At 41.9% G+C, this 26,215-nt stretch overlaps 1 protein-coding gene across 1 annotated transcript in view; it reads right to left on the bottom strand.

The window, feature by feature from the left end:
- Positions 1-26,215, bottom strand: part of CDH4 (cadherin 4) — a 459,818-nt gene that overhangs the window by 165,410 nt on the left and 268,193 nt on the right. Inside the window, exon 3 of the mRNA XM_075166642.1 lies at positions 13,784-14,007. Coding sequence (XP_075022743.1) covers positions 13,784-14,007 — 224 coding nt within the window. The remainder of the gene's footprint in view (positions 1-13,783; positions 14,008-26,215) is intronic.

Raw genomic sequence — 26,215 nt, 5'->3', positions numbered from 1 at the left:
CGTGGGGACAGATTATGAAAGGATGGTCAAATAATTTGTGCTCTGCTGAGTTTACACAGTGGAATGCGTCTGAACTAAAGACAGACTTGAGAATTAACACGAATCCCAAAGCTCCATGTATACTGAAATAATTAGTGTCAGCTCAGCAAGGCAGTACCAGCCTTTTTAGTCTTTATGAAATATTTGCTGGCAGGTAACTAGACAGTGACTGGCTTGCTTGTCATTCTTGATGATGTTTTCCTATATTAGAATACATCATCAACATGACTCTGAATTTGGTATGTAGAATTTCAAAAGCGTCTTGCAACAACAATTTTTTTTTTTTAAAACAACAGTTCTTTTTTATCTTCATTTGTTGACGATGTATTCTCATGACCTTAATTTCTCTGGTGTTGTTTAAATACGTTGTACATGTTTTCTGCTGTTTGAAAGCTGTGAGACAAATGCAGTAACAAAGTCTGGTGAGTACAAATGCCAGAACTATTCAGACCTCTGACTGAAACATCCAAGAACATCTCTGGAATAACAGCAACGACTAACCGCAAGCCCCAGAAAACTCTACTGTACTTTTGAGTTTGCAAAGATCTAAAGTTCAACTCAAAAGCAGAATGTGACACCAAATTAAATTCATTATAAAATACAGCTTCCAATTCTGTTTTTGCTGAATAACAGTTTTCACTGAGATAACAACTGCTCCTTTTCTCATGGCCTTACTGGCCATATGCTTTCCAGAATCTCAGGCAGAGATTTTCAAAAGATAAAATATACCTCTACCTTTTGTAGTGTCATCAGAACACAATCTGTACATAGGCCTTCTCACAATCAAATCGAGCACCTCTAGTGCTACTGCTTTAGGGTGGCTTCCCTCCCGTTGCTTTTGTGAGGTGCCATCACCCTCTTACACACGGCGAAAGGATGACGGGCGTTTGCAGCAAAACAGAGAAGCCAGGCCATGAAACATGCCCAGTGGAAAATTAAATCCACTCTCCATTCTGAAAATGACATGGTGACATTTCTAATTTGTTACAACAGGATCAAACACCAAGCATGGAACGTGTGAGCATGGTCTTTGACAACAGACAGACAATTAAACGAGGATATAAAATAGTCAGCTAATTTCGTAATTATGCTTGTCTATTACTTTAGGACATTGATAAGCTAGAGAAATACAGCTGAACCAAAACTGATGAAAACTTTCAAGTTCAAGGAGAAAAAGTGATTACAAAGTGTGGGATGAAGAAAAACAACAGAGGAAAAGACCATGCTGGGATGTAAATCTGTTATGAATTTGGATTCAGTAGGATCTAATACCTTTGTATTCATATTAGGGCAGAATTTTTTAGAGCTTGCTAATGAAGCGATGTAAAGCGTGCCGTGCTAGCTGTATTATTGAAAGTCTACATTCTGCAAATCTGGGATCAACACTTTGCTCTGAGTTGTCCAGTGTCTCTTCCAATGGGCTTGTGGCCCATAACTGCAACATATGTATGCACAATGCCAATGTGGTCAAATCGTAATGCAGCTATTGTGTCTTCTGCTAATAAAATGCTTCTTTCTCTGAAAAGTGCAACTACAATATTCGCTATGAGCAGTTGTAGGACCAGTGAAGAGTCTCTCGGAGACCATCCTTGCTGAGTTTGAGCAGGAAGTCACACTGATGAGCTGAGGAGTAACGGCAGTACAGTCTGGCAGAATCTACCCTACAATTCCCCTTGCCACTCTTTTGGGGTTTTTTGGGCTATCAGTTAAAGTTAATTAAGAACATACTGAAGTCAACTGGAGACCTTTCACTGAGATGACAGGTCGAGCTCTCAGAAAGCAATGCAAGGTTGAAGGAGGCACAGTCTTATCTGTAAGGATTGTGCAAAGATCTTTCTTCTCAAAGGTTGCTACACAGAAGGTGTGGGGCTTTCCTGAAGTCCATGTCAGTGACTTCAATGGCATCTTACAGGAGTAATTTCCAATCCCTTTTCAGTCCATTTAATGATGGTGAACACAACCTGCTGCATTCAGAAGAGGACACGTAGCTAAACCCTGAGGGATTGTCAAACTTTAAACCCAAAGAGATTTAGGAAACCTTACTCCAAACTGGTCCTCTGACTAACTCCATTTACACCATGGAGTGTAAGAGAGCTCAGGGAGATTCCTTGTCTGCATTTAGCTCTGGCAATAGAAGATAAGTCAGAACAGCCATCTAGCTAGTGGCTGTCTATGAGCTCCTGCCACTGTTAGTCCGTGGCTTGTCAGGGAGAGACTCGGGCTAAACTCAACCCCTACTCACGGAAGAAGTCAAAAAATAATTCACTGAAAGAACCGGACACGTGGGATACCTATAGCCCCGCAAGCCCCATCTCTGCTCATGAAAAGAAGGCTGCGAGCCACTGAGTTTTCACTAGTCCACAAATAAAACCAGTGAGTGTGAAGAAATACCAGCTTTCACCTTCCGCTACACTTAGCAGTAGCCAGTCTCGCCAGCTGGCACGTCTCCCCTCCCAGCCAACCTGCCTTTGATATCCGTCAGCCTCTGGCTACAGAGACATCTGGAAGTTATTATCCAGCAGAGCGTATCACAAACCCATTTACATAATATAACATCATATTTTGTGTTCCTGCTTAGCTGAACATTTTGGATCACTCTAATGTTTGGGTAAATAAGCCACCATTCTCTGCATATAAATAACAGTGTGTCTTAGGGTACGTTTGTTGGAGATTATTAATTTTATAGGCCTCAACCCACAAAACGAAATGCTCTAGATTCAGCACTAAAATATATTATTCTTGCACTTGGAACAAAAAGTACCTGCAATCGGAGGAGAGGTAATAAGGCTTTTATTTCCCAAGTATCAAAATTATTTACGATTTAACCGGTGTTTTATTTATATGCCAGTCTTATTATTTTTACAGGACTTTTAACACTTCACACTAGACATTTTTCAGAAAAGAAGTAATACTTGGCTTGCTTTGTTTCCGGTGTCACTCCTAGGGTTTAACTGAGGCTACGTGTTTTTAATATATTTTTATCAATAGAAGGGGATACAAAGCCACCTTGAATCCATTGCTCAAACATACTCCCCTTCATCTCCAACATCAATACGTATTTTGAAAACTGGTACCAATTTCTATCAAGGAAAAAAATCTATTTAAAAATATTTAATCTAAAGCATTTTTGCTTGTTTCCATGGTAGCTGCGGAAAAGACAGGAGAAAACGATATTTACCAAACAGAAAATAAGACAATGAAAATATAGCTTAGTTCTTTAACAAAGGGAACATGAGAGCGCTGCAAAATAAACTTTTGCATGAATTCTGTTCTAAGACAACAACATTTTGCTGACATCAGGGAAGGCAGTGGAGGACAACTGAGCCCTTTTTTTCCCAAAATGCACCGTTTCCCCAGTTTTTGATCTTTTAGCAGAGAGAGGTATTTCACTTTCTGTTCTCATACAGTATAATGAAAGGGTTGCAGAACAAAAGGCAAATTTATTTATTTTAGGGTAATTGATTCTTTGCTATTTAGGTCATTGCTGAATTCGACAAAGTTGGAGACAGGAAAAAAATCGTTTTAGGAAGATCAGACTTTTTTATTTTAGACTTTCTTTTATTACAGTCAATCTATATGAAGGTATTCTTTAGGAACCGCACAGGTAAGGAATCCATAATCTGTTTTTCTCCTTATCCACCTTCCAGAAATCTGTTATGACTATCTATATTAGCTCTATTTACTAATAGTTGTAAGCTGTGGTAAATTTAATCAAAGATAGCTTCATGTCACGTCCCATTACCATCATGGCATAAATTGCTATTCGTGAATGATTTGTGTCAAAGTGCTCTGAAAACTAGTGTTTTAGCAGCAAGATGTTCCAATGTGCACAGTTCTTCAGCAGGGGCATTAAATTAATGTGTTTGCAGAGAAGCCACTAATTGACAATGAAATGTGATTTTGGCAGTAGACTTCCACTTTAAAGATAATGAACAGTGCTCAGATACAGAGAAGAACCCCCTCTGCTCCTAAAACTATACTAATAATTTCTGGTATAAACAGGAATAGAGGGAACTAATCCTGACAGGATATTTCAAGTGCCAAATCAAGCTGTTTGATCATCATGACTTACAAAAGCAAACAGTGGAATCTCAGCGTTTGTGACCTTTATCAAATCTGGCTACGTACAGTCAGGAATGTTATGTTTGGTTAGGAACTCATTAAACAAAATTACCTCTCCATTTATAGAAACCATACAATTACAGTATAAAACATTTTAATTAAATCAGCTAGTTAAGCAAAAATTCATTACTTTTTTTTTTATCAGCTAGCAGTGGGGCTGCATAGAGCCGTTCACATTAGAGTCAATTAGTAAGAAAAATTGTCAGATTTGGCAAGTGCATGAGCTTCCAGAACACATCAGCTGACAGGGAAGAAAAAGTTTGACTAAAATCTAGCAGAGTTACTGCCCCCAGAGGAGGAGAATGAGCCACGTAAAACGCACACACATGCACTGGCCGTGCCAAATGCCCCTCTCTCCCAAGCAGTCTGTGTCAAAGCTGAGCAGCCACCTGTATGTGCACTGTTCCTTGATAGCTGAAAAATGAGGCGTGCATGCAAATTTAAGGTTGTTAGGTATCTGGCTGGCTTTGCAGACTTTGGAAAATTTTATCCGATATAACTAATAAAACGCGACCAGTGTGACTGAGGAATCAAAACATTCCTTAGCGTTGTAGGGCTGCAAAGCAAGAAAAAAGCTGAAGAAGAAAAACAGGTAAAAGTAGGAAATTTTTAAATAGGGAGAACGCAACACTCTGGTTTGTAAGTCAGGGAGGAGAAGATCCTTTCTTTACAAAAGGTGCAGCAGGGCCTTTAATGGGCAACTGTAATTAAATGCAAGGTTAAGTCTGGACTCCAGAGAAAAAAGACACTCACTAGCTCTCGGCAAAACCCACAAGGTTGCTACAGAAGACTCTTACTTAAAGAAACAAATACAGGTTATTCTCTTTGATCAGAAAACCTAACAAGGTTAGTGGCCCAGATAAGGACCTTGTCAACACAGACTGCAGCTAACATGCAAGCTTGTGCCTTGAGCCAGAACATGGCTTTTCAGGTGGCTGCTGACCAGGTGATCCCTGCTGGGACAGAAGATGTTGATTTCCCAGTACAATTTAATTGAAATTCAGAAATCACCTGAACTCACCCACACCTGTTTGCCTAAACATTTGGTAAATTATCACCGTTTTAAGTTGAAATCTGGTAAGTCACCAGAGCACTTCAATATGCTTTGCTTTGGTACTAGCAGAATAAGGACACCCGCAGGCAACGCACGCTCACGTTCATTACTGAGCATACATGAAATGCAAAAGGTATCTCTAAGGCAAGGGACGTTTCGGCTGGGGTGGAGAGGCAGAGCTGTGCTGAAACTTATTCTGTGGTACCACACCGCACTGATGATTAGACGTATCTCCTGGACTGCGCACTGCTTTCAAGATTTCAAATGATGTTCTTTGTCTTCCATTCTCTGGAAGAATCACATACCAAAGCAGGTACTAAGAAATTCATCTGCCTTTGGTGGAATCTTTTATGGTTCCCACAGGTTTCAAGCACCTGTGATACTCTTCTTGTCATTGTCAGGCTCTGAATATTACAAGAGCCTTCAATGAACAGAAGAAGATGACATCATCCACAAAGCACAGCTCTCGATGTACTTTTCTTTCTCATTTTAAGGCTTGAACATCTTATCCCAACATGAAAAGTTCTGATGAGGCTGTTTCCTTGTAAAGTTCCCCACATCAACTTGACCTTTTCACATCCCCTTTGTAAGATCTCATCTCACAGTGCTTCTTAGGTAGGATTGTTTAAGAAACATCTAAATTACTGTTGTACTCTAGCTTCTAGTGTTTACAAAAAGACACTTCTACCTTCAAGTTAATGTCATTCTCATAATTGGAAGAAGCCATACACAATGGCTTCAGAACTACAAGTACTTCTCAAGGGCATGGCTATTAAATTACAGAATACTACATACTTGTTACCTGTTCAGATACCTACAGGACAGGAATAAAGGTGGTAGATCTTGTCATATACTATAAAGTAAAAACCGCTACTGCAACTTGATATTAGCTCTTACATTCTGCACATATCGTGTCAAGAAAAATGTATGAAATATCTGGGTTAGTAAGCTGAGTTCTTCTACCCAGATAAAACTTTTAACAAATAACTTGAAAAACTGTTCCAAAACACATTTCTTTTGCTTCTAGAACTCAGCCTACTACAATTGTTCTTCATCCCAGAAAGAAGCAAGAGCAAATGTACCCCGTAACAAGCCTGTGAAAAATTTTAATCTCATTTTATTTTTCTAAAGCCATGAGGTTCACAAGATACATGAATTAAAATTATCATAATGAATTAAATGTAACAATATTCCTTCTCTTCATAATGTTTGCAAGTAAAAAGATCACAAGAGATCTAAGAGATCACAAGCACCACTGCTATTTTAGCACAAAGGAAAGTAATTCATTCTGGTACGTCTCCCCAGTGCTAGCGTGCGAGTTTGCCCTTTCAAGTTATCCTTTGGTTATTTCAAGAGGCACTTGAGAAACGGCTGTTCCTTCTTTTACTCCCCAATTCTGGAGTGCACCTAAGCAAGTGCTTAAATTTGAACATGTGAACACATTCAATTTATCTCCATTTGCATGATGAAATTTAAGTGTGTGTTTAAATGCTTTGCTGGATGGAGACAGCGTTTGAAATCCCACTCCTCACTGGTGGCAATGACAGCCCGCTCAGCCCACCCTGCCACGCTGGACACCCGCACCAGGCTGGTCCCCCTCGCTCCTCTGGCCAGCAGTGCCGAGGGGGCAGAACGTGACGCGGCTGCGCTCCCACAACCACGTCCAGCGAGCAAGGACCTGGGCTCCAGAGGTCCGGAGGAACCGAAGCCCTTCTTCACCCTGAGCTTGTAACTACCAGGTTCACTGGGCTGAATAAAAGATAGGTGGACACTCGCAGTTCCTAAAAAAAGGTTTCTTTTAATGGATGTGCCTGCATGAAGCAATTTTTGTCTTTACTCTAACTCATGTTTACATGCAACTGTCAACTGATTACCACAGCTATGAAGGTTTTTTTAGGAGATTGAGTCCAAAATATTTTTTGGAAGTGCCAGTCAGACTTCAGCAGTTAACCACAAAGAAAGTGAAACCAGAGGTCAAAGACTTTGGTCTTGCAAGGGCAAGGCACACATCACAGGCAGGCAGTACGCAGCAGTCCAAGGGTTTTGTTTTATCAGAAAAAACTTATTTCCGCGCAGGCAGTTCAATCCTTAGGACTTCTTTTTGTTTGAAGGAAGACAGTTCTGCAGTGAATTTCACTGACAGATGATCTTTCTAGTACAGCTTTGAGCCTGACCCTCGGTAAGATGCTGACTATTTAAGAACTAAATGCAGCAAGTGCAGCACTCGGAAACTTCCCATAGTGGGCTGATTTTCCAAGGCAATGAGCACCTGTATGTCATAGCTTATCTTGGTCTCAGTGCAAGGCAATGTGATTCAACACACCTGAAAATCAGGCCAAGTAATGTTTTCACAAACAGCACTTTCATCTCACGCGATGATTAAATGTTAGATGTTCAAATTCACTTAAGCATGAGGTCAGACAAGGTCACCTGATGCATCTTCATTAGACTTCCACAATTAACCAGTGAGCAGTCTCACTGGTAACAATTATATGATATTAATTTATCAGTCATCTGCTTTCTGATCTTTTCCACTGATCTGAGCTGTTAAAATCCCTAACAACATCTCACAAGTTACCTAAAGAAAACAGAAATCTCTGTATCTAGCCTGACTGACTGGGATCAGTCAAGTACTTGTTTCACTGATGAGGATATAGAAATAAAAATGATGCCGGCTGCCGTTTCACTGGACTTAGTTTCTACCTTGGATCTCCCCCAGAGGCAGTCAAACAGGACAGCCCCAGCATAACAATCCAGTATTTAATGTCCATAAATATGTCCAGAAAAAGGCAGGCTGACAAATACAGTCTCATTTCTTCAGCCCCTCTCTAGGGATAACACAGTTTGATGGGGCAAACTCCATTACCCTGATGCCATATATAGTAACTCATCCCAATGCAGGGGAAGGAAGGAAAGGGAACAAATGCGGCGGCTCTTTTTCCCCATTTCTTCCAAGCACACCCACTTGAGAGCATCAGGAAGACCAGGAGCGCTGGAAGCACAGCTCCCACTTAAGCTGTCATTTTCTTCCATCAAGGGCAGGCTACATCTTCATCGCTCCCAGGCCCCGCGCAGAGCATCCTGGCTAGCACAATAACCGAGGTCATAAACAAGATCAGTGCTGAATAAGCCTTTCCTTGCCCTGTATTTGTGATCAGCAATAAAAGGCTGTACTGGAACTTAAAATCTCAGCCAGGTAAAATGCCAGAGATGATTATTTAAAGGCTTTAAATAAAAAACCCCCCTGGCTGTAAGAATCAGCTTTTCACATTCATGTACGGCTGTGGACTCACAGGGTACGGCTGGGTTATGAAAGAAGCCCAGAATAAGATGAGACATAATAAAACACAAGCTGGGCTTAAGCGAGGATTGATTTTTGATAGCAGTTCTCAATGTTTTAAACACTAGCTGCATAACCATGTATTTGCAATATTTTAATTGCACAATTCCCAGTGATTTAACATTGCAAAAATTTATATACTTCCATGCTCAGAATTTGAAAAGCTAAGACAATGAGAAACTTTGGTTGACATAAACAGGATTCAAAGAAAACAATTTTTTTTTTTTCTAAAATAAGCCACGGCAGCAGATGACTGGCATCCTACATATACTGAATATATCCTGTATCTCCAAGCTCTTTTGCTGTGAATTCCTTTCTATGCTGTATTTCTATGATCCTGATTTTAACTCATGAGGTGAGAACTACAGAAAAATACATAAACTAATAAAGAAGAAAATTTGCCAGACATGCCTTAACATGCTTAGACACATATAAGCACTGAAAAATAAAGAAAAGATCAATATGAAAGAGTGGGCAGAACTTCAGATGGGAGAAGCCAACACGGGTAGTGGAGGATGCCGATTAGCAAGGAGTGACAAGGAAGAGCTTGGACTGTACGGACACAGAGGGTAGTGTGGGAAGTGAAGGACAAATGGTACGCACCCATCCGTGCACTTAGGAAGACTTGAGTTTCTGCAACTAAGAAACAGAGGACAGTCTGAAGACTGAAGTCTTCAGCAACGTAACTGTTCACAAACATAATCTTCATTTTTAGACTTTTGGTTGAATCAATATCCAATTGTTAGAAAGAATAGCATGCACTCTTAGAAAAGAAGACATTGCACTGCTAATGCCAGGTAAGTAAAGTCTGGCTTTACTTTGTTTTCTTCTGGAGCATTATCCCATTCAAGTTTATCTTTCATAAATGCTGACAGAAGCTACAAGGACTTTATATTATTTCATAAAAAACTTTTTTTCTTTTATTTTCTTTCTTTCTCTTCTTCTTTCCAAATTAACCCCACAGGTCCGATTGATACTTTCAATTGCAGTAATAGGCAGCCAGACAAGAACAGTACAAGAAACTTTATCTTAAGTATTTATTGTTATGCTAGAATATCACTCAGTTTCCTCTGGGGTAATTCAGCACTCCTGTGGGAAATATGTGACCTCATTTGCATTTTCTAATTGAATTGCTATCAGGTTTCCTGCAAGACTGAACAAAAAACGTTCCTAGAGTTACTAACATCACTTGTATTAACCAGAAAAAAGTTTACATTCAAGTGTTTGCTGGGGAGGAGGGGAAAATGTATGCTTCATGTATCCTAAAATAGATTTTAAAAATATTTACCTTATTTGCTATCATTTCATCCTACTAGCATTAAACTTTAATGTAGTAGTTAGAATTCTTTCATTACAGTGGTTACCAGTGAAAATTTGCAGATTTGCCCAGGTTATTCAGTCATCGAAAGCAATTAGCACATTTATAAGGCCAACACTATGAAGGAGGGGAACCTGTCATTGTATTGGGTCACTCACCATTAAAATGTCAGCTTGCTCCGAGAGTAACGGCACAGCTGTGGGATGTGAGGCACAGGTACGGACACCAAAACCTCTGATTTTGCAATGAAAGCACACAAGGGGACGACTATCCCGACAGGAGCCATCCTGAACTAATCTGTCACCCTGAAAACATGCTGGCCACCACCAAAGCTCTCCCAGCCCATTACGCAGATTTCCAGTCTTATATAGTAAGATCCTTAATAGTAAAGGATCACAAATCCAAAGGATCATGTATTGAGGGGTTTATCCTCTGTGCCCCCTGTCCATTTTGCAGGCAGGCTATAGGAGACTGGGTTTGCTCCCCCGAAATGCACCAGGAATTTGCAGCAGAGCAGAGACCTCACTTCTGGTCCCCCACGATCTCAGCCAGTATCCCAACAACGTCGACTTCTCCTATAACATTTATTCTGTATTAACCTCTGTAATAAACCAAATGTCTAACAATGGCCACTCCAGAAGGGTTAATCGTGTTTTCATGAAGCTTTAATCCATGGATAATTGTGAACCAAATTCTGATTTATCCTTCCAGAGGTGATTCAGAGGGGCAGCAAGCTTCCCGTCACGCAGTGGGGCTGCCCCAGAGGAGGGCCACCAGTCATGGAGAAGCCTACAGAAACACAGAGGATGGGTGAGCAAGGCAGAAAGACTTTTTTGTGCTGTAGGTGCCAGCAAACAGAGATCAGTAGGTGCGGTAAGGCAAATTTCATGCCAATTATTTTTAATGTCTGGGAACTGTTCAGCATTTTCACAAAATCAGTCACAAATTTACAAAGTAAAATGGAAATGGATGTATGTGCCAGAACAGCGAGCTGGTCTCTCTCCCGCTCTCACGTCACCTCCTCCTTTCTCTCCCATATTTGCCGTCTCCATATCGTGAATATAACACAACAGTCTGAAAGGTCTTTAAAAAAATTATGTAGTTCTGCTTGAGTCATATTATACTATACAAAACCAAATGTGAAATCTGTTTCTAGTAAAAGCCATGAAATGTAGTATATTAGGGTCATGGCCTGAAACACATTGAACTGGATATTGTTAGATTTTGGGGTTTTTTTAGCATAAACACTATTATTTTTTAAAATAATCTCATAATCGTATCTATTTCTTTAGTAAACAAAGGATTATTTTGCTTGCAAACAGCACAGGCGCAAGTCGGATGCCTACTATAGGGACCCACAATAAAACTGCTTATGACCTTGTCATTAGTCTTGTTTTCCGTATTTTTCCAGCCTCAAACTACACACTAATAAGGCTTTTAGAAAGAAAGGATATGAATTTTAAAAAGCTTAGCGCTCTCTGTTTTGAACCAGAGTTCAGCTTACATTAACATTAGATGAATTTCCAACCAAATATTTTTACTAAAACAGAAATGTGTGCTTATTCAGTTTTCTTTCTACTACACTGAGAAGAAATTTAAAGCAGTACATAAGATACCTTACTTTGTTCCTTCAATATTTACTTTTAGAAGGAAGCAGTATTTTTTTGGTTAGAAAATGGCAAATACAGTTGACAGAACATACAGGGCTGTGCTGGTTTTGGCTGGGGTAGAGTTAATTTTCTTCATAGTAGCTCGTATGGGCTGTGTTTTGGATTTGTGCTGAAAAGAGTGTTGATAACACAGGGATGTTTTCGCTGTTGCTGAGCAGTGCTTACACACAGTCAAGGCCTTTTCTGCTTCTCACCTCACCCCACCCGCGAGGAGGCTGGGGGTGCACAAGGAGTTGGGAGGGGACACGGCCGGGACAGCTGACCCCAACTGACCAAAGGGACATGCCACACCATATGGCGTCATGCTCAGCATATAAAGCTGGGGGAAGAAGAAGGAAGGGGGGACGTTCGGAGTGATGGCGTTTGTCTTCCCAAGTAACCGTTATGCGTGATGGAGCCCTGCTGTCCTGGAGATGGCTGAACAGCTGCCTGCAGATGGGAAGTGGTCAATTAATTCCTTGTTTTGCTTTGCTTGCGTGTGCAGCTTTTGCTTTCCCTATTAAACTGTCTTTATCTCAGCCCACAAGTTTTCTCACTTCTACCCTTCCGATTCTCTCCCGAGCCCACCGGAGGGGAGCGAGCGAGTGGCTGTGTGGGGCTTAGCTGCTGGCTGGGGTTAAACCACGACACGGGCTTAATTAAGTCTAGTACAAGCCAGAGACTTACTGAAGAGCAGTAGAAGTGTATTTATACAACTCTAAGCCATGCAAAACCTCAGGGGTCAGCCCATTGGGCAACTGCTAGATTTCAGTCTATCCAAGTCTTTTCCTGTTGTCTCACAGGTGGCAAAAATTCTCCCAAATGGCACAGGCTCACATGGCGACATTCTGATAATACGGCACAGAAAGTCTCTCCCTCTTTCCCCCTCCTTCTCTGCCCTGCCCCCTCTGTCCAAGCTCTGCAGAAAAGAGGAAAGGAGAGGCCAGTCTTGCTATTTTGACAATTACTGTGGTGCATTAATCCAAAGTACAGCCACAGCCAAGTGACCTTGCCTGTCCCTGAACTAGCCATGACTGTTCCCCAGGACACACACCTTCATCCTTGCTCTGCAGGTCTTCAAGATCCAGCAATAAATCAGGCTTTTCAGCCAATTTCCTGCCAAATCCTGCTTAAATGTAACCATCCAACCATCACAGAATTGTTTTTTTTGAGTAGGTGCCAGACAATGGTGCGTTTACTCAGTGTATTACAGGATCTTCAGCCCAGACTAACACTGAAAAGGAAGGAGGAGAAAATGAAAAGGTGGAGAACTGCTGCTGCCAAAGATGATGTGGAAGAGGTGGGACAGAGACAGCTACTTAAGGAGTAGACCAGAAGAAATGTGTTTTCATGAAGCAGTCCACAATTACAATGGCACTGTGCAGCCCACCGCTGTATTTAACTGAAGCAATACTGCTCTCAGACTGCTGGGCAGGGACAGATCCTTCCTGCTTTTCAACTATGTGTATGAAACTAAAAAAGAAAGCATCTGTAACCTTCTATCTGAAATACTGAACGGTGCTGGCTTTTCACTCTTCAGCTGTGGGGAAGGGAAGACGCTGGCATGGAGCGGAGGGGATGTTTGCCACGGCGATGCCATGCTGTGCTTTGCTGCCCTGCTGGCCTGTGCTGCCTGTGAGCATATGTCCCTTATCAGGCAGCAGCAATGCTCCCCGTCCTTGCTGTGTCGGAAGGGAACAAGCCCAAATCTCCCCTCTGGAAGCCCCCCATGGAGCTGCAGGGCCATGCAGATGGCTTGCGGAGAGAAAGGAATCACTGCGAGAACAGGGAGATGCCTTAGCAGCACGGCAGCAGCAGCCAGTGCACAACTCCAGGTCTACGCTGTCGCAAAAGAAATCTGAATTTAACCTCGTATTTCTCAAGAAGATGGTTGACTTAGACTCTGGAGAGAGGGAGGCACCTTTCATTTGCAGGTTTTATTTCAAGTCAAGAGAGAGTATTAGCAGTGAGATGCAAACACAAGGTATATAACCTGCAGCATATAACAGAGCCAAGCGGTCACTTAAAAATACAAAAGTATGAACTTAGAGAACACTTCCCTCACTGGTGACCTTAAATCATTTCTGTCAGAGATGATCAAGGATCACTTGAAAGAAATTTGCTGCTGCTTGTGGTGTTTTCTACCCAGACACTTCCTCTGACAACACAAACAATCCGACGCTGCATGTAACTTTTAAAGGTTTGAGGAACACAGGCAAAGGAAGAATGAAATAAGAAAAAGAGCTTTGAAAACTTCTTACCTTGTGTCCATTGTGTTGCAACTTCTCTGCCACCAGAAACCTGACAATCGCCTCCCATCTGCCCAGGGTCTGGGGATCCCACGCAGTCACCATCAGGATCAGCTGCTTGGAGGGCATTTGCACCTGGTGGGCAGCATACAGGGTCCCATCCACCCTCACCTTGAAGTCCAGGCTGTTGGTTTCATACTGAACTCCCTTGTTACCGGCACAGTTATTAAATTTTACTAGAACAGAGAGCAAGAGATGGAAGAAACGTGTGAGATTGGCGTGATAAGGAAAGCAATCAAATACAAGTTTCAGACATTTAATTTTCACTGATGTCTTCTATATCTCTAATAACCATCAAGGAAATGATTTAACTGTTTCTTCGACCTTTCAGGAGTGCTCTTGTGCTTTATCTCCGTTCCCCAGGGAAGAAGTTGTAAGCCATTTTTAAAGTATTTGATACAGTTTCATTAGATCTCAAACACAGCTGTTCCCCATTTCTACAAGTGGATTTCTCCCTTGTCGCCATTATCTTTTAAATTCGACTGGAGTCTATTACCCACACTGTGGGTATTTTTTTGCACGAAATGTTCCCCATTTCCCTAACCCTTCAATAACCTACCTACCAGATAGGCTATTCGCACATTCTTAACTGAAATTCAAAAGCCCATAACAATTCCGTTATAGAAATACAAACCCAAAAAACTGAAACAAAGAAGAAAAATTAAAACCATTCTGCAGATCGCATCCACTGCTGGAACTGGACCCCCCGAGCCAGAGCTGCAATCCCACCCTGGCCGACCCCTCCAAACGTTACAGCTACTGCAAAGAAGAATTGTAAAACTTCGCTTCGCAAACCACAACTTGTCATTTAAAACCCGACACTGTTAGATCAAAGCTCCCCAGTTGCTGATGTTTTTATTTTTGGCTTTTTTTCCAGTCAAATTCTTTTACAGTCTAGTTTGAAAACTACTTTTATTGGCATTATGAAACATGTCATATACATTATGGAAAAAACCCAAACTATTATACAACAAAAGTGACAAATCTGATAGAAATGGAACCTGCAGCTAATCACATAGGAAACAAAACACTTTCTGCCATTCGAGTAATCCACGGGGCGGGACACACATGTGGTGAAGGAAAACATATTGTCCCCGTAAAAACATCTCAAGTGAGTGAGAATGGATATACAGCTTTCTACTAGGATCGTTACAGGGGTTCTCATGCTGCGGCTTCCGAGTGCTTCGCAGCGATGCTCCACCCTGCCACGAGATAAGGAAAACCTGCTAGTCCAAGTCTCATGCAGGCACTTAATTTTTGCCCAAGAAAAGCTAGGTCAGATGAATCTTACCTAGACTGGCTGTGGTGGGAGGAGAAGGGATACAATGGCAATCCAGGCAAGAGGAGCTCCTGGGCCAGTTTTACCCCAACCATCCCCTTCCCCCAACACCACAGCTGACTGCTTCTGCAGTGCTGCTTTGAGCTGAATCAGGGACTAATCTGGATTTAAATAAAAATATCTGAGGCATGGCACAGGCGAAAGAAAAAAGCAGCCAGGAAACTGCTCAACCAGTCCTGCTGCCAAAGCCCCTGGTACCGTCACAGGATGGGGAAATGAGGAGCAGGCTGTAGTGGAGGAAGGGAAAATCCATCCCCTCCTTCACCAAACTGCACCTCTCAATAACTGCGGTGCTGTGATCATGTCGTAACCATACATCTCACAAAGGCTTTCCATGCTACATATTTATTTAGACCACATTCGTACCTTTTTATGTGTGTGTGGTGGGAACTGTTACCTAATGCTGCAGTAATTATTGGGCACAAACAGCAAATGCCACACACTGATTTACAAAAAAGATGATGGATAAAGTTATCTAGTATATAAAAAACCTGTGGGTAATATTTTAAGCAATTTCAGTGTCATAGACTACATCATTAAAATAGTTTAATCTGGAATCCAGGGAAAACAAAAGTCCCTCCGTTTTGTTTCAGAAAGCGGGGGTTTGCCCATCTTTACTTTTCACTGTAACTCAGACTGCAGCCAATAACCTCCATGCCCCCCTCATCTGAAATGCTTTAGGCGAGACATTTGACCAGTGATCTCTGCTTTCTATCTCCAGAAGCATAACAGACGTTTTTCAATGTAACAGGAAGTAGCATCTTCTGCATTACTCAAAGTTTAAATGAAACTTTGGTCACAATTTTTTAAGGGACAGGCTATTATTTAATTGCTACTTTGACCACAGTTTGAAGCTCTTGGCACCCTTGCTTTCAGTCACCGAGAGTCAGAGCACAAGGCAAATATTCAGCGGTCTGGAGGAGGGGATCTCTGTCTTACGAAGGTGAGACTTCCATCCAGTTAAGTAAAGAAGAAAGCCTACAGGATTGAGTCTTCCGTAGCTTCCAGAAAAGCTAGGAATTATCTCAAACTTCAAAGCTCAGGTGTACAAGTTGGAAGCCAAACTTAAAAAAAATACATGATTCTGTTGAGGCTTCGAACTCCAGCATCGTCAGAGCTGGAGCTCGGGCCCTTCTCGAGGTGCCATGTAGCGCACGGGCCATCCCACCCAAACCCAGCCCGTGCTGAGGGCTACCAGTCCATGCTAGCAAGCCAATACTTTGGCCTTGAGGTCAACTGGCACACAATAGTTTGTCTCCTGAAGGCCAAAATTTCTTATTCCCCAAAAAGAGGTTTCACTTCTAAATGGCCTGCTGGGGACAACGCGTGGTCAACATTAACTCCAAAACTCTGCGGTGCCACCATCAATCTGACCATATGGGCAATCCCAGGTCAGTTCTCAGACCCGTGCCAGGCCCTGCTCGCTTTAACAGTAAAGACACAGTTTTTAGATTAGTCTGAAAAATAAAAATTCACGAAAGCACTGAATGAGGTTAAACTCACACACAGTTTGGTGGCACCTACAAGAACCAACGCTGCAGACTCAGAGAAACTGGGATGGCCTCAGAGACCCGCGAGGCGGCTGGTGCTGCCAGGGGAGATCCCCCGCACCCCTGGGGACCACCCTGCTCTGCTGCGAGATCTCCTTCATCTCTCAGGAATTTCTGCAAATCTCCCCCGCGTTCACAGCTATAATAAATATGTGTGAACACACCGAGTGCTTCACTGCTAATGTGTTATTTATTTTCAGCTCCATGCCATCAGCGTTGTTAGAAACGAGGTACATCAGTTGGTGTATTATTGCACCCTTCTGCTATATAATAGCAAGGCAAAAAGTGAGTTCCATCTATACCTCCTGAAGTACCCACATATCATATACAAAAAGACATATGAAGAAGAGAGAAAGGAGTGATAATGACTGCACATTAAAAACAATTCAGAGCTTACTTTGATTTTATTGAGATTAAATGAAAGCCCTACAGTGTACTAGTAGTCTGAGAGAAAAAAAAAAAATCCCTTCCTATACGTGTATGTAGTGATTTCAGTATTCAAAGTACTTAAACATCTGCTTAAGACACAGCGCATGGCTCCAATATGCTGCTCTGGTGTCATATGTCACTGTGTCGACTTTTATGCTCCATTATCTAAAAATGGCTACCTCTTAGACAAAGTCCCTCTGTGACTCGCTAATTACTTCCATTAGTTTAAAACAAACTTGACTAGAGACAGAAAATCCTGAGAGAAATTAAGTCTAATTTTTTAAACAAGCAACGTCTCTGCTCCACATCGCTCTTCTCAGGTAGCACAGGTAGATGAATGCTCAGCAATGAATTAACACAGCCAGCTCCTCTCCAAAGAGTCCTTAGGAGCTGCTAACACAAAAAGGCCTCCAGGACGTATGGATTCCATAACGTTCAGTCACTACGAGGGACTGCACCTTGCACACCTGCCCGAACAGCAGCAAAGAGGCCATGGCTCATGCGAGTGGCTTTGCAGAAGATTTCAGCCACACAGGGGAGACAATTCAGAAACTCATCAGAGCCCGAATATCAGGGATCACCATGTTCAGCTGCTGTCAGGCATCGCTGTTGCGATTGCTCTAGGCACCGTTTGTACACAGCGTAGAAAACACATCTGCAACACAGTATAGACAAGCTGCTCGCATTTTCACCACAAGGACTCTCATTAGAAATCCTGTGCTCACCCTCCTTGTTGCCCTGTGAAAATGATGCCTTGGGATGTTACATGACTACTGAGATGCACTGTTTTATATATAAATATATACATGCACATGCACATGTATAGGTTTGGAAAAAAAATCAAACTATTGTTCTATAATAAATACCACAGCTCAGGAAAGGAGATCTTGTCCGTATTTTCAAATTCCAACTCTTACCTCTACTCTTTGCTCTCATGGAAACAGAAATTAAAATTTCATCCAATGGCAGAAAACTTGTGCTTTTTTTTTCTTTTTCTTTTTCTCCTTTAGAAAGCTCTAAGTCTATGTAATTTGCAGTTGATGCAACTCTTGACTTTAAAATAATTTAATAAATAAACAAACAAACATTGGCTCTGTTTCCTAGACTCAGATCTCTCTGTGGACACAAATCCATCTTTCTTTGACCAGTTTGAAGTCTAAAGAACACTGAATGAATTTAACATTCAAAAGCTGCAGCATCAGTAATTAGGATTTCAGATAAACAGCAGAGCCACACATCTATCATTTTTACAGGATGGTAAAAAAAGAAAACTTTTTTTAATATACTCTGGAAAAATGTTCAGTGATGCTTATCGAAAGCTTATGCTGAAAACAGCATCAAATGCCTGATGAAAAGAAAACCAAGAAGGCACCCTCATTAGCAGGCTTTTAGGTTTAACCCTTTACCCTCATCATTTTTAATTGCTTCTCTATGAAAGGAGGAACTACGACAATTTGATATGCTGAAATAGGTATTGAGTGATGGGCAGAGAAGCTGCAGGAGTCTGCAGCAAACCGCTGGGCATCTGAGAAAAAAAAATAGTATCTTTCTTCAGAAAAAGACACAGGGTGAAAAAAAATTCAACAAGTTTTGCATTGTTCCCTTTTATTATTTAGCTTGTTAAGCTAGCTGGACAGAGTCAAATGATCAAGCGAGGATCTTGAAAGATGTACGAATACACTGAACTTCCTTGCCCCCCAAATGTCTGAGAAATATATTGAATTTAATAGGACTATAAATGGTATAAACCAAAGAATCCACTTTAAGCCTTATCTTTCTGGATTCTCCTTTAACTTCTCCTAGTCTGTTAAAAAGTGCTCTCTCTGGCACGCTGCACAGGGCTGGAAGAGCAGGAGGGATAATATTTATTAGGACATACTCCCTGGTGGGACAGCATCCCACAGTTCAGGATGTGGGTCCCTTCAGGACTGTTTTTCACCATGGTTTTGAGGATTATCGCTGCGAAGATGTTTCTTTCCCGATGAACTTCAAAGCAGCAAAGACACACCACTATTTACAGCAGGATCCTGTCTGCTTTTCAAGTTGGGCCTCGTGAACAGCTCTCTTTCCACCTGGCGCGACTGTAATAAATCTAAGCCGCCGAATCCACCCCTCGCACCACTTCTGCGAACACCGTTAAGATGAGGATGGCTTAACTGTAACCTTTGGAAATTTCAGATGTTCAGGTAACCTGCAGAGTCCTGAGCATGTACAGAAATGTCCCTTTTGTGTGATCTTTGGCAAATCACTTGTATTCCTGCCCTGGCACTTCTAGCCCAATGCTCCCATATGTCTGCACTCATCCACCTTCTCGGGCTTCTGCAGGGCGGGCGGCAGTCCTGGCCAGCATTCCCCTGCATGTCACCACACCTGAGATTAAAAAAAAACCCAGCTTCCTAGTGGATAGGAACCTGTTGTCTAAGAACAGGCATGAAACCATTCAGTTAACCAAAAAAATGTACGTATTCCCGGGCACCCTGCGAGTCCATTACATTCTCGCAAACTGATTTCTCCATTAAGTGCTAGTGTGAAACAGAGCGCGCTGTGCCTCATTGGAAAGCTTCATTTATTTGAGAAAGTAAGTACGTAGTATAAACTTTTACGTGGCCACATTTTCGAGGCATCTTTCTTTACGTTCACGCAATACTGTGAGAAAACTGTTTTACAGCAGTGGGAACAAACTGCAGTCAAGAGAATTCCCCACGGCCACAGTGGAAATCCCCAGCAAAGCTGGGAACTGAATCCTGAAATTCAGGCTCCCTGCTTCTCATCGAACTGCCGGATCACACTGCCTCCATCACCCACATACAGGTTAACCAAATACAAGATAAAAATTTTAAATGGGAAAACGGACTTTTACAGGCACTTCAAAAAGCAAATAGGGGCAGATTCTCAGTCCTACAAACCACTGGCGTATTTCCAAATGAGCACTGGGTTAAAAAATTAAGAAATGTCACGCAACTTATTATTGCAATTATTTTGTAAAATGGAGTCCTATGAACAAATGTAAATACGCGGTGGAGTTCTGGGACTAAAATATCTTGTCTACAAAAGGCTAACGCTGAAAGGAAGGCAAGAGGATTTTGTTTCTCTTGTACTAAAAGGATGAACGTACAACAGGCTTTTCGACCACTCTGGCAGAACCCGGAGATGTTGCTGTTTCAGTGTTTCGTGGAAACGAAAAACGACTTGAGGCATTCCACTTACACACAATGCTACATATAAGTCCAGAGTCCTATTTCTGTCCCATTCCTGAATCCCATACTATCATACGATATACAACCAGATTTGCTTCTCGCAGTTAGCAAAATACTCAGAGCCTTCCTCCTTCTGTACAAGAAAAACAAAGCATAAATAGGAAAAAATCATGGCTGTAAAACCTGATAGAAACAATGTACAATTTTCATCCTCCTATTACTAATTTTATAGGTTACATTTTCAACCATGTCCCCATAAAAAATATTACGCTAATAAATTCTTAGTGTCTTTATTTAATATTTATAGCACTGTGGGAGAACCAAACTCTACTGGTAAAAGGTAAAAACAGCAATTCAAACAGCTACTTCAGAGTCTAATAAACATATCCCTAGTGACCAAGTTTAAGAGTATACTTAAGAGTTTAAGAAAATGCTTTGATACTGTTGGAGATGTATGTTCGTTGGTATATGAATGTATATAAAAATGTGCATGCCCACACCCTCAGCTTCACAAAGCCTTGATTATTCATTAAGTGCTCTCAGAGTAAAAAACAAAAATAATGAATGAGTTAGGAGAATTAATGAACTGCCCCACAGTCTATCATCTGCTGAAAATATTTAGCATGATTTAGCATGTTCTTAATGTTATTTTCTTGCAATTAATGGTACAGAAATCTGCTACAATTTTACCCATTTTCCATATCTCAGGTCAATGTGAAACATTAGATCCAATTTTCCAGTGCATTATTTATGATCTCTGAGCTATGACTGCTAATATTTGCCTTACTAGAATAATAATAAATTACCATAACAATTTACCATATGTAATTATGTTAAACAAAATCCTTCTTTATTTATCTTCTTGTAATCTTCAGTTACAGTGAACCCTCCTATATGGCATATGCAATAATGCAACATTCACGATATTCCCAACCTATTATATGCTTGTTAGAAATGACTCCATGTGCGAGTCAACTGGTGACACCTCTGAATCAGCAAAAGAGTTGCAGTCTATCTCCAGGAGCAAGTACGATAGATTTCAAATGGCACATGAAAGTATTTTACATTTAAAAGTACATTTTGAATTTCCCCACTTTAAATTCCAAAGCTCAACCCTCTCCGTGATCAAATTATCCACGCAAGTTTTGGGCACACGCTATTAAACTCCTAACTACCTCATGTTCATTTGCAGGCTGGTTTGCTTTCACAAAGCCAGGAGTGCCTCCAGTAGGTTTTATGGGGAAAACTGCAAGCCTTGTTCACGCACAAGTCATTTATTAAAAAATACGAAATATTTCTGTGGGCAGAACTACATGGAAAACTCATCTTTTCATTTCCAGAGCCACCTAAATGCTTTCAACACCTTTTCCAGCTTTATATTCACTTTTAACAGCTCTTGCTTACGCAGGGTTTCTGTTTCCATGACCAGATGAAAAGAAAAGGAACAATACATTTCAACACACTGAAATCGGGAACCTTTAGAAACTCATTCTGCCACCTGTACAGTCAGCCAGTAGCAATGAGGAGTTGAGTACATTAAAAAAAGATCTAAATCCCATTCAAACAAAACAAAACCAGCCCTACAGTAAACAAAACCCAATTCCCAGATACTGCCTGCCTCCTTCATATTCCCACCAGTGCTATTTTTCATTTATTGGAAGCCAATCCAACTAAAATACATGTTTTTAAGGAAGACAAAAAAAAAGAAGTATATTTCACTTTTGGTATTGGAATTGGAGGGGAGTACAGACCCCTGGAGAGAAGGACTGTAGAACATGATAGAAAAGATGAATCACTCTGGCAGCAGCCAGCCAGCCATTAATTTTCAGCAAGCCAGGAGTTGGTCCAATTAAACCAGGCTCCTTTCTCTACATTAACATGCTTTACTCAGTTTTTTTCCGAAGCTAAAACATCAGCTCAAGACCCCAAAGGCTTTTCTATTTAGGATCAATCAATCTACCTTGCTGCACTGTAAAACATACACTGTCAGCTCTGAGGCTAGCTCAAAAAAGAGCAACAGTGGAAAAATTTGATAAATTGACATGTTCTGGCAGTTAGTAGAGGGATTCTTCCTACACTGTCACTTATTTTTATCTGATTAGAAACAAGCATTAGTAAAGGGAATATTCCCCTCTATTCTCTTCCCGGTATTTAACACTGGGCTAAAGGAGGAGTCTTTTCATCACCAATTTTCTAAATCCAAGCCAGAAGCTTCCTACCACAAAGGCAGAGAGATACTATCCATATTTCAAAGGGCAGTGAGTTTGAATCGGATTTGCATGATGTGGAACTCACATTCAAGCCTCTTCTAACACAGGAACATGAACCTGCATCTATTAGCGCCCCATGATAAAGACGTTATTCACTGCTTTCCACATTTTTATGCTCAGGGCTTTACCGTGGGTGTGCAACCTCACCTCTGGGTTTCCAGCACCTGCTTTGGCAATGATTTCTTTATTCGGGATTTCATTGCCCGTTGGAGATCCTGTCACTCTCCCTCTACCCTACTGAGACATTTCAGAAATTATTAACTAATAAATGAGCCAGGGACGGATGCCAGAGACTGGTAAGAAGGACACTTACATGGTCTGAAGTCCCCTACAAAGCAGCACCCTGAGCTGGGACAACTCAGAGGATTACCTCTTCCTTCAGTGAATGCCATAGTAACTATGCTGTTGGCCTCCGTTCTTGTTCTCAATAGACATCTTTATCCTTGGATAAAAAATCTATCACAGTAGTTTCATTATGACAGTCCTCCTCTGTTCTTAACAGTAAGGTGGACTGAAAGCCACTGGAATGTGCAGCTGATGTTTCAGCTTCGGATTAAAAGGCTAATAAAGAGAAGCCTGGTTTGGGTAATCTTGCAAATACCAACTGCACCAGACTTCTTGGCAAATGCTGAGTTTTTACAGGCATTTGCTCTTCTTTAAATTCCATGCATCTGTAGGATAGTACTGAGATTCACTATGGCACTAATGAGATCATTTTGCAATTAAAGGCTAAGTAGAAACAAACCTCTCACCACTCTACAGGAGAGTTTGGGTTCTGTGATTAAGCAGCAGTAAATAAACCTGTTTCACTCTTGGTCCTGGTGCACAGGCTTTCTATGATTAACTCTCCAAACAAGATGGACTGATTGACCCCATGGATTAATCAATGAGTTTCTCAGCTTCAGAGCAAAGTGCAAGTTGTGGGAGTTACCTGCAGTAGGATGTGTTTTAATTATTATTACTACAGCACACAGTAAATAAATCCCAGGGCACTTTATCTGGAGGTTTTACCCTTAGTGCTAATGATTTTCACAACGCTCTCATGTTTGTCAAACTACCTACATGGGAAAAGATTTTAAACATCACTGCGCATTTCTTGAGGAAAAACTACAGATTTTATGGTAGTTTAATGTGATAATTATAAAGGGAGGAGCCTATATAATTGTAGAGCAAGCTCTACGTTACAACAGTGGCTCGCCCATCTTATCTGTTGGCAGGAGCATCCCTGGGAGATGCTATAGGGTGGCTGGGGCTGTATTTGAGAGAAACCCCAGGTTTGCTGCACTGAGCACCTTCTCCCCAGAACTCCTGGGCAGAGCGGAGAGCCCAGCCCTGCTGGTACCAGGAACGTCCCTTCATTCGGAGCAGTGGTGGGAAGCAGGCAAGCACACACAACTCCTGCACAACCGCAGCCATCCCTGCCACCTCCCACCCGCCTCGGCGACCCGGCGGCCCTGGGGGTTTTTCCTCTCTGTCACAGATCTCTTTTCAACTTGCCAGATCTGTACTGGAAAGACATGGGGAGCTGCAGGAAGACTTTAGGGAGAAAAAGCCATGTGAACACAGGCCATTTGCAGCCTAGGAAAAGAAGTTGAAAGTGATGCTCCAACCATAGCTGTGTCAGATAGCCTCAGGCTCCTCTCTCCTCACACTCTTCAAAACAAACAAACTCTCAACACCTAGAAACAGAGGCTGCACATGTCAGGGGAAAAAACCAATCAGACACACCAGTAAAGACACTGAACTCCTCATGGACTTGACTTGCGTGTAAACATTGACAACTTTGGGCTTGACTGCTCTCGTCTTCCTTAGCCTGGCTCAGGATGAAACATGCACTGATCCAGGGAGTCAAACCAAAATGCAGTAAATGAATAGATGTTTCAGGCAAGAATATTAGAAATGGAAAATTTTGTTATGTGTAAGAATCAAGGCAGGGTAGCTATATTAAACCTGCAGCTGCTGTGCACCTCTGCTCGTCTGCCTGCACAAAAAGCAGCTGCAGTCCTTACCTTCAGCTGTAGCCTACAAAAGTCTTCAGGTTTCAAGAGAAATTAATATTATGTGGAATAAAAAACTGTTTGGTACCTGGTGGGCTCAACTGCTTTGACATTTGGACAAATTCAGAGAGCTTTATTTACAGATGGAGGCTCTGGCACTTGGTCAGAGAGAGCAGGAGAAGAAAAAGTGGCCTCGATGCCAAAGCTGCACTTGAGCAGGTAATAAATATTGGGCAAGTTGAGAGATGGCAGGGCTGCATTGCTGCAGAGAGCCATAGCGTCCTGCCCCAGGGCCGGACACCAGTGTACACTGAATTCATGGGAAATTCACCCATGGAGCAAGCAATTAATTGGAAAAGCAAAACCACAACAAAACACAGCTCCACGCTCTCTGGTGTTGGTCATCACTGAATAAAAATGAACCTCCTGGCCTCTGCAGCCACCCTTGAACAGGCCATGTCCTGACAACTGCATCCCTGCAGCCGTGGTGCTCGGCTGCTGATGCGTCCAGTGGAGACACAGGAATGAGGTTTATTGTAATTTTCCTCTTCCTCCTTCACGTTTACCCCCTCGGCCCCTTCTTACTACAGTGGTCTCCAACAGAAAGGTAGCACTCCCCTTGCCTGAAGAATGACCTCAGGATTCAACTAGCAACCTTAAATTTAACAGAATGCTTTTGGCAGGGCTCAGTACCATCAATTAAAACAGAGAAAGACTAAAGCCAGTAAATTAGAGAACGTGACAAATGCAGCACAAAGCACTGACGATCCCAGAAGGTATCAAATTTAGTGTTAAAGTAAAGAAACAATAGGGAAGTCCAAGACATTTCAGAGTGTAGTGAATCAAATTAAATTGCCTGAAATTCCACATGGAATACATTTGACAAATTTCTTTCCCCCTCTTCAGCTTTCTGTTTGAGATGAACTGTCGTCTGGCAGCTTCAAACGTCTGGCACAGCTTCAGCTTCAGTTTGCTGGGGCTGAATCCAAACACGAACCTGAACTTTACCAGTTCTGCTCTTTTTGTAAACATACTTGCTGTGGCTGCCAAATGCTTTCCAAAAGCACACAAAACCCAGAATCCAAAAGGAAAATATTGTCTTGCTGCAATAAAATTTGCATTTTACCACCTATGGGTAGCATCCCGCGTGCAGAGCTGTCGGTCAGTCAGAGCCCACCTTGCCCTCTCTTTCCCCACACACTTTGAGAGGGGACTGGAGAGCAGGGAGGTCCCACGGGAGGGACGCGTCTCCCACGCACCCGGTACGAGTCCATCCCACGGCGCTGCAGCCCCGGCAGTGCCGGTGCCACTTCTTCCCCCAGGGCTGCGTGGGCAGCTAATAATACAACAATTAGCAGTAGGATTCCTCAGACGTGCTGGATAAGACAAGCAGTAAAATGTCATTATACACGTGTCACCGACAGCAAAGACCAGTTTAGATTACCCCAGTGAGTAGTCTCAGGAACAAATTCATTTTAAGGTAGGGAACTTCAGGCAGAGGAAGAGACAGGTATAAAGAGGGTTATGATCAAATTGCTCCTGAGCGCAGACAGCATCAGCCTTGATATATCAGATTTTTTTTCACTTTGCTTTTCAAACAGA

Source organism: Calonectris borealis, chromosome 17 (assembly GCF_964195595.1).
Source record: "Calonectris borealis chromosome 17, bCalBor7.hap1.2, whole genome shotgun sequence".
Classification (NCBI taxonomy): domain Eukaryota; kingdom Metazoa; phylum Chordata; class Aves; order Procellariiformes; family Procellariidae; genus Calonectris; species Calonectris borealis.
This window is presented reverse-complemented; position numbering and strand designations above follow the sequence as displayed.